Genomic DNA, 15880 nt, shown 5'->3' with positions numbered 1-15880 from the left:
ACTTCTCCAATATAACATATCAATAAGTGAATTTTCTACCGCAAAGATGGAATAATTAAATTTGTACGTTATATTTATATTGCACATTTTGACCCTATTAGCATCTCATTCGAACAAATAATTCAACAACAGTGAATATGATTTCCAGTTACGTTTTATCCAATTTTCCTTGTAAGTTAGATCTTCGGTTATGTCTAAAATGTCTAAAACTACACTTAATGTGAGGAAGGAAATGATTTACAATTTGCTATCTTCCGGTTCATTTGTTTCTGATCTCATGGACAAAACCGTCAGTTTTCCTCCAAAAACCTCAGGCAATCTCTAAAGCTTTCTTCAATAAATTAAAAAAAAGGAGCTTCCAGCACGCGCGGAGGATTGTTTATATATTTCATTCGGCTTTTTACACATAACAGGTGAGAAAGCGGGAGTTGTATCGCGGAAAAGTTGGGATATAATGTATCATTTAACTTCCAGATCCTTGCCAAAGGGTGATCTCGACCGACGCCTCCAAAGCTAGAACGGTTTAAATTAGTTCTTTTTAACGTACTTTAACGGAAACGCTTGTAAAACACTTTAAGAATGAATGAAAACGACCGTGGTCATGAAGAAGTTGAGCTACCACAAATGGAAAAAGATGTTATGTCGTACATTCCTTTTCCGGAAGGAGAATACCGTCTTTATAAGGGCAGTTCGGCCAGGTACGCGTCAACTTCTACTTTACCGCCTACCTACGCCTCGCCTTCCGGTCGCCGGCGTCAAGCACCGAGAGATCCGATTACCACCGTCCCGCGGAAATGTTCTGTTAACCGAAGACATTCTTTGAGTGAGGTTTATGTCCAGCATGAAGCTAAACCATCAAAAAAACATCACAGACGTCTGGAAGAATTAAAAATGGAAGGACGCCTATCGGGTAGGATGTTACGTCATTTTTTATAGCTGCTCTAAGGATAAGGCTATCTGGGTTAAACAAGTTTGAGAAAAAGTGGTTTTAAGTGAAAGTTCTTTCGCGATATTCTGAAAATATTGGAATTTAATTTTTATAATCTTGGTGAGATTTTGAGATCTAAAACAACAAAACATGTGTCTATGCCAAATTTATGATAAGGTTAATTTAAAACTCAACATGTTAAAACAAAATGTTTCGATCAAGCAAGCGAAAGGGTGAAGGGTCATACCCGTTCCTCCAATTTTAAGCCGTGCTTAATAATTTGAGCAGCGTAAATTGGAAAAAAACCGCGAGAGCCATGCCATGGCATGTATTTGCGCGTATGAAACCGATATTATGGTTTTCTGAATTGTAGAAATAGAACTAGTACTAGAGAAAAAATTATTTTCTAATAATCAAGATGTTTTAAATCTATTAATCATGGGTTTTAGTTTTTTACAGTTGGCTGTTTTTTAAATTGAAAATTAAGTGCATTTCCTTTTAAACGCATATTAAATTCCTTAAAAAAGCTTCACACTTAAAATAAATGATTTCGCGCAGACTACGGAGTCACTCACTGACTCTATTCATCATTTCAAATTCTGATAATATAACCTATCAGAGATAGCCGATGAAATAACAAGAAACCGTACGGGCAGTAGTTAAACATAGACCAACTAAAGCCAAGATACTTTTTGAATTAACCTAGATCTGTTTGTGATTGGGCGAGAGCTTGACTTGAATCATCCGCTACGTTCATAATTGGCCACCCACATACAAAGGTGGGAAGCCGAAACATTTTGTTATAATGTATATACTTTTGTTTACGTGAAACAAGCTGGTCGAAAGCCACATGATCCATAGTGTGTTGCAGCCAACCGTGGCCTTCATGAATCTTCAATTTACTTTGGTATATATAGTTGGGCTAAAAGTAAAATAGAAACTCGAGATAGTGTTGCTTCTTCTGCATACAAAAAAACTACGTTTCAATTCGAAACGTTCCCTCTAGGGGAAAATGCACTTCAAACCTATAAAAGTTTAGTTCGGAAATGTTCATACTTCAAACGCATCCAGTTTTTAGACATTTACGTTTCATACCTATCCAGTTTTCAGAACATAAAGCTAAACGCAGCTAGTTTCTTCGAACGCACTTGTGATATAAACGGGAATGGCTGTCATAACGTTTTAATTTTCAAATTTAGTTTCAATTTACGACGACAAATTTTAGTTTATGTTAATTTCTTCCACTTTTTTTTTTTAATATTTTCAGATTTTTTCAAACGAAAGTTTATAGGCAACGTCTTCAAAGTATGCATTAAATGTTCCTTAAATTAACCCTGTTACGCTGAAACAGCGTTCAGCTTGAATACACGTTTAGTAATCGAAACAATAAAAATTTTCGTCAGAGCAACGAAAAACACTATGATATAATAATAATAATAATAATCTAGGCTTTGTCTATGAAGGGATTTCCACACTAAGCCTGTGGCTTATTTACAGGTGGGTCCCTTTACATTGCATAGAGGGGTGGTGGCTAGCCCCTAGGCCACAGCTAGTCCATTCTACGCGTAAATTAAAGCGTAGCCGGTCAACTATCTGCTGCCTCGGTTGATAGTTTCATGCGGCAGGTATCGAGCATGATTCTTGGTCAAGTCCCTGGAGAATTTGTTTCTTTTTGTTACAATTGGGAGTGAGTGGTCGAAAAATGACCATCTTTGCGAGTCACAATATGGTAACAACCCTTAACGATCTATTTATTTTCAAAATGTAATCTAATTGAATGGTTCTTAAAATGTAGCACACGGCCTCCGAGGTCTCCGAAAAATATTCGTATGATGAAAATAAAATAATAATTCGGTTGTACAGTTCCTAAGCCTTAAATTTCAATTTTAAAACGATGTAAAATTAAAGTAGTTGAACTGGTACTTTATAAGAAAACATAACTTTAAGAACCGCTGATATTGATTTTTCTCAAACTTGTGTTGACCGATTTTAAGCACTGTGAGGTGCAATACTAAGGGTTCATTCGTTCGAATAGGCGGAAGTAAGTCGTCGAGTCGTTCGAGTGTGAGCCCTCGAAGTTCTCGCAGCTCTTTATCAGGATCGAAACGAGAGCTGTCCAAGAACTCTAGAAGTATTTACCGGGCACCTTCTTCCCGCCTCAGTGGAAGCGCTACGGAATTTAGAGGGAGTTCTTGTTCTGTCCGAAAATACGACAATTCTTGCCACAATTTCAACATTACCGGATTACCCGGTACCCCTTCAAATAGAAAAGGCTCGCTATCGAGTACTTCAAGCCGGGGAAAACGACGTTCGACTCAAAAGGAGTTGAACTACGTGAACTCGAATGAACTCGACCCAGAAACGAGACGCAAGAGGCGCATCATGGTGATAGTCGTCATTGCCATTACTCTCTTCATTTTGACAGTTAGCATGATTTTAATTGCCGTGTCTCTCTCGATAACGCCAACAATCGATAATTTGGGTGAGTGACGTCTCAATTCTACACACATGTGCGTCCTTGCATCGTACTGAATTGGCGCTTCTTCTCGGCATTATTAACCATCATTTATAGCTTTTTCTTTTAATACTCGTTAACTAACAATTAAGTGGCAAAACCTTATTACATTGGCTACCGGCAATAGGGTCTCGTACATAATCCCCCCGGACAAAATCCCCCTATTTTGGATTTGCCAAGACTTTTTCCCCCCGATTTTAGACGCGTTTGTACAAAATCCCCCCAGAGAAAACGTCCAGGACAAAATCCCCCAAAAGGAAAACTGTTCAACAAAATCCTACCGAAAGGATCATTTTATTGAAAATCCCCCAGATAATAGGCATTTAGAAGTAAAGGTAAACGGAAGCCCAAATCCAAAGATTATCTTTAATAATAATGCAAAAGTATAATTCACAAGAGTGAAAGGGATTGCAAACAATGTTCCTAAACCAAAAGAAGTAAACTACTGATTTTGTTTTAACTTATTTCCAAAATTGCAATATTTTGGAAAAGGCGGCAATTTATGGTTAGTCAGCAATATTTTGGAAAAGGCGGCAATTTATGGTTAGTCAGCGATATTTTGGAAAAGGCGGAAATTTATGGTTAGTCAGCAATATTTTGGAAAAGGCGGAAATTTATGGTTAGTCAGCGATATTTTGGAAAAGGCGGAAATTTATGGTTAGTCAGCAATATTTTGGAAAAAGCGGAAGTTTATGGTTAGTCAGCGATATTTTGGAAAAGGCGAAAATTTATGGTTAGTCGGCAATTCATACTATTTTCTCCATCATTGGTTCCGCTTTTCCTCGTAGGGGGAATACTACTATTTTTACTACTATCCTACTAAACAAATTTTCACTGTGGAAAACGACCTCTAAAATAGGAATGATCTCTGAAGGGTTCGTCTCCAAGCTGGGGATTTTGTTCCGTAAGCGGGGGATTTTGTCTCCAATTTGGGGGGATTTTGTCTCCAGTTTGGGGGAGATTTTGTCTCCAGTTTGGGGGGATTTTGTCTGCAAATGGGGGGATTTTGTCTTATGCCCATTTGGACGGGGGGAAATTTTTGGAGGGATTATGTCCAGGGGGATTATGGGAGTCACCCCCGGCAATATGGTTAAGAAACGAAGCTAAGCAACACATGTGCCATACATTTTTCTATATGATAAGATACAATAGAAATGTTAATGAATGCGATTCCGAATAAAACATGATTACCTCCTACCAGCTTGTTATTTGTTACATGTGCTTCTAACCTTGATATTTAAACACTATGGGCACGGTCAAAGCTCAATAAGTTTATTTAGACATACATTTAAAGGGTAACTATCAAAACAAACTTCTTCCCTTATTTTATGTTAGAAGTAGTTTTTTATGGATCAAGATAAGGAGATTTTAAATATAAAATTTTTTTGCCCCTAAAAAAGTTTCAACCTAAAAATTATGGTTCAAAAACGGAGAATATGTCGCCTGTGGCCCCACCCCATTTGAACAACGATACTTGAAGCGCCACGCTTTACGTTGCTACCGACGTTGTCATCTCTCAAACTAAACTGATACCCCACTACGTCATAAAAAAAACCACCCTATAACAGAAATCTATAGGCGTTGGATGTTCAGTTTTAACTTGAGAGTTCGCTTAATTAATGGATTTTAAGGGACCCCAAGGTATCTTTTCATAGTGAAATGAACAGCTTTTCTATTTTCAAGTCAGTATGAAAACCGCGAGTTATATGTTAGTTTTCCATGTGGAAGCTGGTGGAAGTAATCCAGAAACTCTTTTTTTAATTAACATAGCATATTAGCATGTTATAAGCGCGGCATTTTTAAACTGTAATCCACGTCATTTTATCGTTATCCAGAGAAGTGCAAAAGTCCCTAATTTGTGGTCAAAGGGTAGATATTGCCGACCTCTATTGCTTAGTCTTTCAAATCTTTGTCAAGGCCCCCTGAGATATATCTTTGGAAGAAGCGCTCGTTAAAATTTGTAGTTTAATGATGGAATCTATAAATAGCTCCGTCCTACGAAGACATATATATTTACCGTTGCCATTGAAGCGGCGGTCTGATTCAAAATCCGGATTCACACTATATTAAATTGAAGCGCGACTAATAGGCGTAACCCAGATGGAATCTTCATTAACCGTGCAAGACTCGGGAACATTTTCGCAAATCTTGGAAGGCTTATGTCGAGAGTCTAATGATAGGAGAAATTCATTTTTTGGCACCGCAACGGAATGTAAGAAGATAGTTATATGTTTCGAAGGTTTTTTTGCCCATCTGTTACCCACCGCCCTGACTAAAAAGTAAAGTCGGGTTTTCAAAGGTGCCAGAATACCCACGAGTGCACTTGAGAAAATAGCAAAAATGTACAGCAGCGACTTAGACAAATAATTTTTTATTTCAGAAAGTTGGTTTGTTTGTTGTTCATGAACATTCTTTATTCAATTAAACTTTAGGGTTAATATCAGATTCTACAGTTTTAAAATTAGGGTCGATAAAGTGGAAACATATTAGTTATATCTTTAGTGTCTACATTGAATATTTCACGCTACAAGTTGAAACCCTCATGTGGTGAGACGTTTGATGATTTTCCGTTTGCAGGTAACTTAGTATTTATACCTGATTTAATGTGGAAGGATGGCTTTTTGATTGGATATAACCTTTTTCGTATTGCGTTCACTGTTTTGAAAAAAAAATTGCATTAAACAACAATCCCAACTCTTAATGTCTTCAAATTTTTTTAAGGTTATTTTTCACATTTTTTTTATGATATGGCAAAGGAAATTAATCTGGTAAAAAATGAGATTAGACAGTCTCAGCCCCAACATAGATGACTCATGCTTGTATTATTTTATTTTCTATGTAAAAAGCATATGTGAAAAACTTCGTAATAGAAAAGTTATCACATAATAGCGCTTTGTCCCAATAGATTGAATAGTTTTGATCCGTTGTTAACAGCAGTGGAAGAATTCAATTGCATTCTTGGTCGCTCCCATTTTTGTTTAATATATTGCTAAGCTACCCGGCGTTACCCAGGAGTTTTAGCCTAGAAACCAATAAACCATGAAGACTTTTCAGTCTACGTAGACACTAAACACAAAGTAGTCTTTGAACCAACCCGTTTTTATTTTATTTTTTATTTTAGGAAACTTCTTTTCCTCAAATTTCAAATCCACTAAATTATTCTTGATAAGAGGTTTTTCATAAAGCTAAAATGTTATGGGTGTAGAATAGGACGTTCTATACAGACTAGGCGTCCGTGAACCCAACCTTGAAGAACTCAAACTACTTATAAAATTTTTCCAGCGTGTTACTGTTACATACCATGCAGTTTGGTCAAATTCGGTAACGAATTGTGACTCTGCATAAAGAACAAGCAAACATAGAGACAAACAGACCATTTTCTCAAAAATATTATAAGATTTTCTTGAAAACTCAGCTTTAATTTTTATATTTTCATTCCTGTTATGACAAGGTAACAATATCACTGTAGAGGGACCCATGAAAACTCCTTATAATACAAACATTATTTTTCGTAAATCAATTATCTCTGAGAGAGTGGGAGGAGATTAGACTAAGTGTTAAAAATAATGGGGAAAGAAGGTCTATGAAAATGTTTCGTGCAAGAACGACATTACATAACGGACATTATAGTTGACAAAACGTCAATGAGAATTTTCAGCGTCACGTAATTTGTTAACAGCGCCTTAGTAGCTTAGCTGTCGTATGACGAATCATTTTATACATATGGAAGTATAACATTTATCTAATGGCCACACTATTATATGCTCTCCTTTGTATTTTATTTTAAAACTGCTTAAAGGACTTTAGGAAAGGAAAAAATACTTGTTGAATACCGAACTATAAGAACAGCATGAAGAATGAGAAGGATGTTTCTGTTCAAGCGTAATTGCCAAGCCTTGGACTTTGGCTAGCGTGTCGGCTAAAGAATTTTAACGGTACAAAAAGTCGAAATTCTTTCAGGCTACACTAAATATCTTACAGCCCGGCTGTAAGAAAGCCCCAGTTTTAAAATTTTTCGTCGCTAAAGTGGGGAAAAGAAATATACTGAATAAATATGGAAAAGGTTATTGTGTGTAAATGTAATAAACATGAGTTTAACGGGAAAAATACGCAGCTTTTATGAAAAATGGCTGATTTTAGACCAAAAAAAAAATACTTTAGAATAAAGTAAAAACTTACCGAGAAACCAACGCACAGTACGAGAGCGCCATCTTATGTTATTTCCCTATCGCCCAGATGCAACGACAAACGAAGCCCGAGTTCTCTACACGCGAGAGGTTAACCGATACCCGCTTCCTCTAGCGGTGTTACTTGGCGCCTGGGAAATAACCCAAGAAGGCCCGGCCCTTGTTGCGTTTCCTTCTCCTCTGGAATTAATGGAACGGTCTATAGTTTTCACAAAATCCATATTATAAAGTATGCACCAAAAAATTTCATGTTTCAGATATATATGAAATGATGTTTGGAAATATGCATTCCAGGTGTTCGGAGTTAAATACATTTTGTGTTTCAGTAAATTATATATACAGAGTGTAAATTTTGTTTCCTGCCTTAAAATTCCTGAATTAAATATTAATTTTTATATGTTAATGCAATCCACTCTGCCTTAATTAGAACGGTACGAAATAAAACCGGCTATATAAATCTGGTTGAAATAACATATCTTCCAAATTTATATTCCGGGAGCGCGCCACCCTCATCAATGCGTACGTTCCTGAAACAAACTACCATAAATAGAATATTGCATTTTGAGTGGGATTTATAACCCGAACTCTATCCTCTGGAAGATAACACTGGATACAAAGAAGGAACAATGACCCAGGTTTCTCTTTATCAATTATAACTCCATTATCTCTCTTTGTTTATAATCAATAATTTAGGCCGAGTAGCTAGCTAGCTTTAAACGATCAGAAAGCGTTTGTATGTTATAACATAAGTTTATAAGATATGGTCCATAAGTATGACATTTCCTATACTTACTGAGAGCTAGGTCGAGAACGACGCGGTTTTGGAATCTATCTTCCTATTTGGTCTCACCAGGCGTCGCTTTACGTGAATCTATGACGTTTCACCTACGTTACCTCATGAGAAGCTCCAGTTTGTAACCAGTAACAAACTTATGCAACATATCTTGTGAACTAATGGCAAACATTATGAAGAATCGTTACTTTAGTCGATCGTTAATAATAATTCGGCATACAATGGTTAAAATTAGTTATGAACGACTAACAGTTCATAAGAGGTTCAAACCGATAGTTATGAAGGTGTATAGCAAAATTTGTTTAACTTTTTATACTTTTAATGATGAAATGTGGAGCCACCTACAATTTCGGTGCAGAATTCTTGGAATCATAGTTCCAGTTATTCTCGCACAGTTAATTAAGACGCGAAGTTCTACATTTCACCGTCAAACTTATTTTCCCCAACAGCAACGTTTTCCAGAAAATGCTTACAGTATACTTTTGACACAGCACACTGAGTTACACGAAAGCGATCCTTTCATCTTCGAGTCGATTCATTCCTACTAGGAAAATCTTCAGTTTTTTTTTTCGACTACAGAGACACGTTATCTAAAAAGCAAGCGCGGAGAACGGATAAAAAATACAGTCTATTCCTCATCTTGCCGCGAGTAGAGGTGGTAACGTCTCGATAAAAATTCTAGCGTTTATATTTCATTTGATTTAAGAACGAAGTTCAACGAGGCAACGTGCCGAAATAGTAAGCTAATACGAATTAAAACAAAACTTGTAGAGAAATTTCGAGGGTAACATTACGGTGCTCCGTGAGTCGTGAGTTGTTGTTTTCGTTAATTGTTAGTTTTCAAAATGTCGTGTTCAACAAGTCATGAAAATTTCTTCATAATCAACCTAATCTCAAATGTTTTTGAGATTAAAATAGGACTGGATTTGTTGTTATTGGCTGATTTCAATGAATACTAGATAAGTTGTGAAGTGTACCACCCCACGAAAAATCTCCCCAGCCGATGTAGCTGAGATTTGGACCCCTTACTCTATAGTGTCTGGCCCAAGGAAGTTTTAGATCGATAAAACCGGGATATTTTCTCTCGCTGCTCCGAGTCGGCGGCTACACAGTATTCACACAGGTGATGTGCATCGCGCTGTTTTGGTGTTATTTTCGAGCTGACGGCCCATCAGTGAAGAAGTTAGGCACTTTTAGGGTACCCGAGGATACGCTCAGCCAGTAATGGTTTCGTGCGAATTATTATAAACCTTAAGTAGTAAGATACGAGCGCGGTTAAGACAAAAATCATGTCAGACAAAAAGACGTCGAAACGGTCGGGTAAGGAAAGTCTCAAAAAACAATGTGTCATGGATTCGTTACAAATTAGTGTACCCGACACGGCAAAATTAAGAAAGCCAAAAAGCCACAGCGCAGTTTGCTTGGCAAGCCCAACTGAAATTAAGAGTTTCGAAGCGGACAGTAGCTGGTCTAAAAACAGCAGTCCCGTTTCGGTTAGGGAGTCATCGATGTCTGGGATTAAAAACGAATCATCGTCCCGGAGACATCGAAGAGACAAAGTGGCCAACTCGAATTCTTTCAGGGAAGTCTCTTTTTGTGAAGTGACTCGTGTCCGTCCAGGAGTTACCGGACTATCAGACGGAAATGATAATTCTTCTCTAGTGTTGGCGGTTAAGGAGAGTAGCAACGAGTCGTCCAGAAAAGCCAGGTGGATCATTATAATAACCGCCGTCGCTTTGGTTCTCATGTGTATATTGCTCGTTGGCATCACGCTGAGGCTAGCCCCCGTTATCGACGATCTCGGTAAGCTGATACCCGCTATTGAAACTAATTATCAGTATTTTCCATTGTTACCATTGTTACTAATACTCGGACATTTCCAAAGCCTGATTAAGTACAGGAACTTACATAATTATCGATTTGGCTGGAGTTTTCGTAACCGGCTTTACGCGACCTCTGTTGAAGGGAAAAATATTTTTACAGTCTGGATGACATTGTTAGCCTCCTTTACTCGTGATGCTAGACCATGTTCGTGATCTTTAACCTTACGAATTTAAGTGTTCCGAGAAATTCCACGTAAAAAGAACGGCCTCCGTGAGATTCCAATAAAAATAGAAAACGGCTTCTTATCTTTATCTTTATCTTTATAGTTACCAGTGGCCGGTCAATAAAATATAAAGCACGTAGTATATAATTGGATAGGCTTTTATAAAAATTAGACAGCAGTTCCCGAACACGGACTTGTCAAAAAATTGGGAAAAGGTCAAAAAGAAAGTCACTATAAAAGTTATGAAAAAAATATTCATATAGTGCACTGATATATATATATATTTACCAAATTCACTAAGAACGCGACACTACTCTCTTTTTTCACTGGGCATCTGAAAATTCAAAAACATAGGCGAAACGAATAAAAATAAAATAAAAAACGTGATATTATGAATTACTCCATAATCCCTTTTAATCTCAAAATTAAAAAAGAGGCTTAAAAATGTACTAGCCGCAACTCGTTACTGTGAATTCTAGAAAATCGTAATTTTTGAAAACACGCTCAGTATATGATTTATTTTAAACTAAGCACCTCACTTAAGCTCTGTTAATATTCTTTCACCTCCATTAAATTTAAGAAAGTGACGCAAAATTGGTAAGAAACTGACTTTTTAGGGGTCATGGTGTTTTGATGATTGTAACCTATGAACACTACGTAACGAAGAAATACGTTATGTCGAGTTCAACCAATATCAACCAGCCGAAATATATTCTAAAAACGAAACAGTTGTGAAAGGTTTATTTCATCATCTCAAAACCTTGTGAGTACAAATAAAAGTTCAGATTCCATAAGAAATGTAAAAAAAACATTCCTGGAAATTAATTCTAGTAGATTTCATGATGAATTACGACTCAGTTGACAAAGAGTCACAATAGTGGTAATTATTAAACATTTAAACTCTGCACAGGCAAAACTTACGGTGGTAAAAGCCACGTAGTTCAACAAAAAGAAAACTTTAATCGACAATGGACAAGTTATAATTATGACCCATATAGGAGACTATGATCAAAACGCTGTAATGGAGAGCCTCGGGTCATCGGTGAAAAGGCTATCGATGCAATTGCGAAATCGCCAACATGCACAATAAAAGTAGAGGAGGACGGGCTGCAAATCATCAGCTATACCGAAACCAAAAGAAGAAGCCGGCAGAAAAATACAACGTCGGATTGGCGACGAAAAGGAAATTACTAATGATAAATCATTATAGTGACGGTTCAGATGGATACAGAAATTAATTCGTCGAAGGAAATAAGCTTTGGGACTCCAGAGCGTGAACCAGTATATACGATCCAAAATATAAATAATCAGACTTCAGAAGCATTAGCGTATGTGTATCAACCGTCGTTAACGTAAATTAAAGCAACTTTTATCATGATCTATCCTAGGCAAAGCAACAACGATTGTCAACCAACTTTCCAAAAATAAATGTTGTAAACTTAATAACTAAATTGCACAAGATTTAGAGCCAATTTGAAACAAAGGTCTGTAAAAGTGAACTTCCAAAGGCATAGTAATTTAATTACCAGGTGAAGCGGCCGAGTTTTGGATAGTATTAACGCGTGGGAGCAAGCATATGATGCAATTTAAATTCGAGAAAAATATACAACATGAGAAAAGGCTGTTTGACTTAGACGTTGTAAAGCTAAGGCCGATGTTCTTTCTTAAATTTAGGCAACGAGGTTATATTTTACATAAAATTCTTATCGTAAAAGTAAAGAAATTAAGCTTTCGAAAAGTTTAATTCTTCTTGAAATAATTTTTCATCAAATTTAATTACTAGGAGGGAATGGAAACCACGTGCTGTGCTCTTCTTAGCTAAACTAGTAGCATTTAAATTCCAAATTTGTTTTTTTTCTACTCCATCTAAAACGAATGTTTTTTAAAAGTTGATGAGTTGTGAATTTTTAACTTAGTTTAAAGATATTAATCAATTCTCAGTAGGGGATTAATAATTACACCAGTACTTTTAATTAATAATAATCCAAAGTATTAGTGTAATTTTTTAACCTGTTGTAAGTATTTATATATTTTTTCAATTTATAAAATTGTTAAAGAGTAGAAGAACCAAATGCGGCAGGAGCTGTAAGGTTGGATAGTGATAAACCAAAACCACCACTGACCGGTAAAACGAAAGGCAGTCTAGCAGTTAAAAATCGAAAGCCACTGACTAAATAATCGCAGGATAATGAAGCTAAATACACAACGAATATAACTGAAAAATCCATCGCAACCAAGTCAAAGATAATTTAACCAATGACCATGCAAGCAGCGTTACATTTCTGGGTTTAACACTGAGGAAAAGGTTATGTTCTGTGTACCATTAAGGAAATATGATATTCACTAGATAAGAAAACATGTATTGTGTACCATGGCCTTTATTAAGGATTTTTTGAGATCATTTGAAAGAAATAGAACCAAAGCGGTACCAAACATGGCTGCTCACTCCCAAAGCTAAGCCCGTGACGTTTCACCTAGGCACTGACGTCACAACTGTGATAGCTCTAGTGCTTGGCTTATAAGCTTCAGCTATCTTGTAAGGAAATATTCAAAAAAATTAAGGAATATGATAATTTCCTTAGTGTCATTCAACAAACTTACCAATTCTACCTCATATCTTAAAAGAAACAAGTAAAAAATAGACAAGTATCAAAGATTTGGTTCTCTGCCCAAGTCTAAGTGACCAATGTTTCTCCTTAGTATCAGCTGTAGAATAAGAGATTTGGACTTCTATAGCTATTTCTATTTAAAAATTGATGCTAGCTTAGCACTTTTGTACAATCTAACAAATCTTGTGAAACCTTTATGGACAATCGTGGAAATTATCTAACCGCTGGGGTTTATAGTCAAATAAAGCCATAGCTATTATATATCTAAACGTGCGTATCTATAGGCTACTTACAGCGAAGAAACCTAAATAATTCCATTAGAATTGATATGTAAGAACTAGTTTTCAAAGATTTCAACTGCCAGTTTGCCTTTAACCTTTGGTTTGAGGCTGCAAAGCGAAGGTACAAAACTATAAACAAAATATTTTTAGTCGCTAAACCCAAATCTGGATCTACGAAAGAACAGTCTAAAGATGATATACCGATATAAAGGTTTCTCTTAATAATGTATTGTGACACTTAAGAGTTAGCTTAAACTAAGTTCATGGGCAATAATTCTAAGGAAACGGATATTCCAACCCACGGAGATATTGTTTGTGTGGTTCGAATTATGTCGTGTAGTTTCGTGACCGTTCAATGTTTTAGAAGGACATACTATCTGTGCTGTTATTATATGGTAATGTAGCAGAATTTAAATCGATCGTGTTTATCGCAGTTATTCGGAACCGCACCCCAAATGGTTTTAAGCAACAAGCGGTAAACTGCTCTCTTAGATATTTCTAATGGTAGGTTAGCTTTAATGCTATTCCATAGAGTTCTAACGTGTTGTTAGAGTTTTTTATATATTATTATAGAGATCTGAAAGGGTTTCAAATGGCTGCATGACTATGGTTGAAGTGACGATCCATGGCTATACATTTTTGTAAAATGGTTTCGGTGAAAGCGATGGTCTTTTCTCTTCAGATTTTTCAACGAATCCTTAATACCAAGTTTAATGTTGAAAACTGTTCCCAAGACAATAATTTGGTAGTTTTGTTCAGGATGTGTTCAACTAGGTGAACTATTCACTCTCTTTTGGTCGGTATAACGCCTGACATAAATATTTCGTCTATCCGAAACATAAATAAATAGGCTTTCTTATATTAAATAATGTTTGAGACCGCAGCCGCCTAATTATAGATGAATGTATGCCTGTTACATTGGTCTCGGCATTAACCTGTTTTTACAATTATTGTGAGTAGTCTTATTGTATAAATCTTGCTTTACATTTCTCTATTGATTCTGAGCCGCTCTTCTGCGGAGCAGTATTTTTGGTCTGATGGGACATGGTATAACTTATCCTTTTCTTTGCTTCAATTTTCTACATCTGGACTCTTCATGGCTTTTTCGTTCGAGTTCGTTATTTTCGAACCTTATTAATCGTTGATGTTTATTTTTTCCGTCCATTTTGGTGGAAAAACTCATAGCTCCAAAGTTGAAACTTTTCTGTAGCAACTTTTGATACGGCTGAAGTCGTTGGCCGATCGAAAAAAGTGGCAATATTGTGGGGAACTAACTGCACTGGACATTTTTAAGTCCGAGAAAGGACTTGGGGGTCACCTTAAACCTTTTTCCATGAAATAGAATCCTAAAATAATACAGGGCGAGCCATTCATGACTTTTAGAATGAAATTTTCCGGAAGTAGACAGAAACACTAAAAGTGTTGTCACTGGTTACCCAGGTCATGAAGTGACGTAAGTGAAACGTCTTATATTCTCGTAAAGCGACGCCTGTTGAGGCACTGTCAAAGGGTTAATTCAGACTGAATAGGAAGATGCACTGCAAACCGAGTGTAGTCACTTCTCGCTTGTCGTTCTCGAACTAGGTCTCAGTAAGTCTCTAGAATTAAGAAGGGAAAGCAGTGTCATACTTATGGAACATATACTTATGATATAAATTACAAGAAAAAATCATTCCAAATTTCCGGCAATATACAATACACCCTTAAATAAATTTTGTCAAGATATAATCGCGTACTCCTACGCCAGCCTCGAGAACATTGCATTTAGGGTATGAATGCAGACGAGGCACGATGAGCATCTATATGCTTCTTTGAACCATCTTTCGGGTAGCGACGCTGTGAGCTTCCACTCAGATTAGTTCTATTTTCGGCGCGAACTCGTTATATCGACTGTGCCAAAAAATGGGTGGATGGGAGATCTTCCGCTAGGCTCTCTTTCCTATATGGGTTGGAAATTATTTTTACGCGTATGTAAATTCAGACTTGATTGGAATCAACAATATGATAAATTAAATTTCATATTTGCCAATATCCAAATGTGAATGAAGTATTATAAAAAAAACCTAGAATGAATGGACGTAGACATGTTTATGTTGTTTCTATTCTAATTCTCAAAAGGAGCTCGAAGTTATTTTAATTTTACCCCCAATAAATGTTGATCTTAATATTTAATTTTGTTTCTTTATCATTTCACCCAGTTTTCGTATGACTTAAGGCTCGTTTATACAAGAGCGGAAAGCTGAAGCGTATAGCTGAGAGATGAAACTGAAACGATTTTTCGAACCCGCGCGACTGTTCACAAGCGGGCGAGATCTGAAATTTGCGCGCTTTTGCTGAAAGCGGAAGCCGATTTTAGCGATGCGCTCGCGATCTGCCGAGGCAGATTCTCTCGCTCGAGTTGAACTCTCGCAAAACTACATGTGACCTCGTTCGACCAATCAGGAAGTAGATATCGAGATAACTCCTAGAATTGCGCAATATTGTGCAATGTTTTCATTTTGGATTCCCATTTTTGCAGTC

General features: G+C 36.6%; 3 protein-coding genes and 1 long non-coding RNA gene across 7 annotated transcripts in view; 3 read left to right on the top strand and 1 right to left on the bottom strand.

The window, feature by feature from the left end:
* The window catches only part of LOC149713217 (uncharacterized), a 75207-nt gene that overhangs the window by 44528 nt on the left and 14799 nt on the right, over positions 1-15880 (top strand). The window lies entirely within an intron of this gene.
* LOC149713220 (uncharacterized) lies at positions 189-3852 on the top strand. Its single transcript, XM_089843707.1, has 2 exons — positions 189-910; positions 2964-3852. Exons 1-2 carry the CDS (start codon positions 580-582, stop codon positions 3416-3418), a joined length of 786 nt encoding a protein of 261 aa, XP_089699833.1. The 5' UTR covers positions 189-579; the 3' UTR covers positions 3419-3852.
* LOC149713219 (uncharacterized) lies at positions 5796-8876 on the bottom strand. Its single transcript, XR_016370976.1, has 2 exons — positions 6177-8876; positions 5796-6098 (listed from the first exon to the last, which is right to left on the bottom strand). It is a non-coding gene; the product is annotated as an uncharacterized LOC149713219 (long non-coding RNA).
* LOC149713218 (uncharacterized) lies at positions 9276-13346 on the top strand. 4 transcript variants are annotated; one of them, XR_016370975.1, is made up of 4 exons: positions 9276-10226; positions 11088-11233; positions 11302-11350; positions 11469-13346. XR_016370975.1 is itself a non-coding variant. In XM_089847435.1 (2 exons), exons 1-2 carry the CDS (start codon positions 9713-9715, stop codon positions 11102-11104), a joined length of 531 nt encoding a protein of 176 aa, XP_089703561.1. In that variant the 5' UTR covers positions 9276-9712; the 3' UTR covers positions 11105-13346. The 4 variants fall into 4 exon arrangements, 2 of the variants coding, with proteins under 2 accessions (XP_089703561.1, XP_089703576.1); XR_016370974.1 differs by having other exon boundaries at positions 11302-13346; XM_089847435.1 differs by having other exon boundaries at positions 11088-13346.

The sequence above is a fragment of the Phalangium opilio genome, unplaced genomic scaffold (assembly GCF_054372755.1).
Source record: "Phalangium opilio isolate 3A_F unplaced genomic scaffold, DU_Popi_V2 ptg000009l_1, whole genome shotgun sequence".
Taxonomy (NCBI): domain Eukaryota; kingdom Metazoa; phylum Arthropoda; class Arachnida; order Opiliones; family Phalangiidae; genus Phalangium; species Phalangium opilio.
This window is presented reverse-complemented; position numbering and strand designations above follow the sequence as displayed.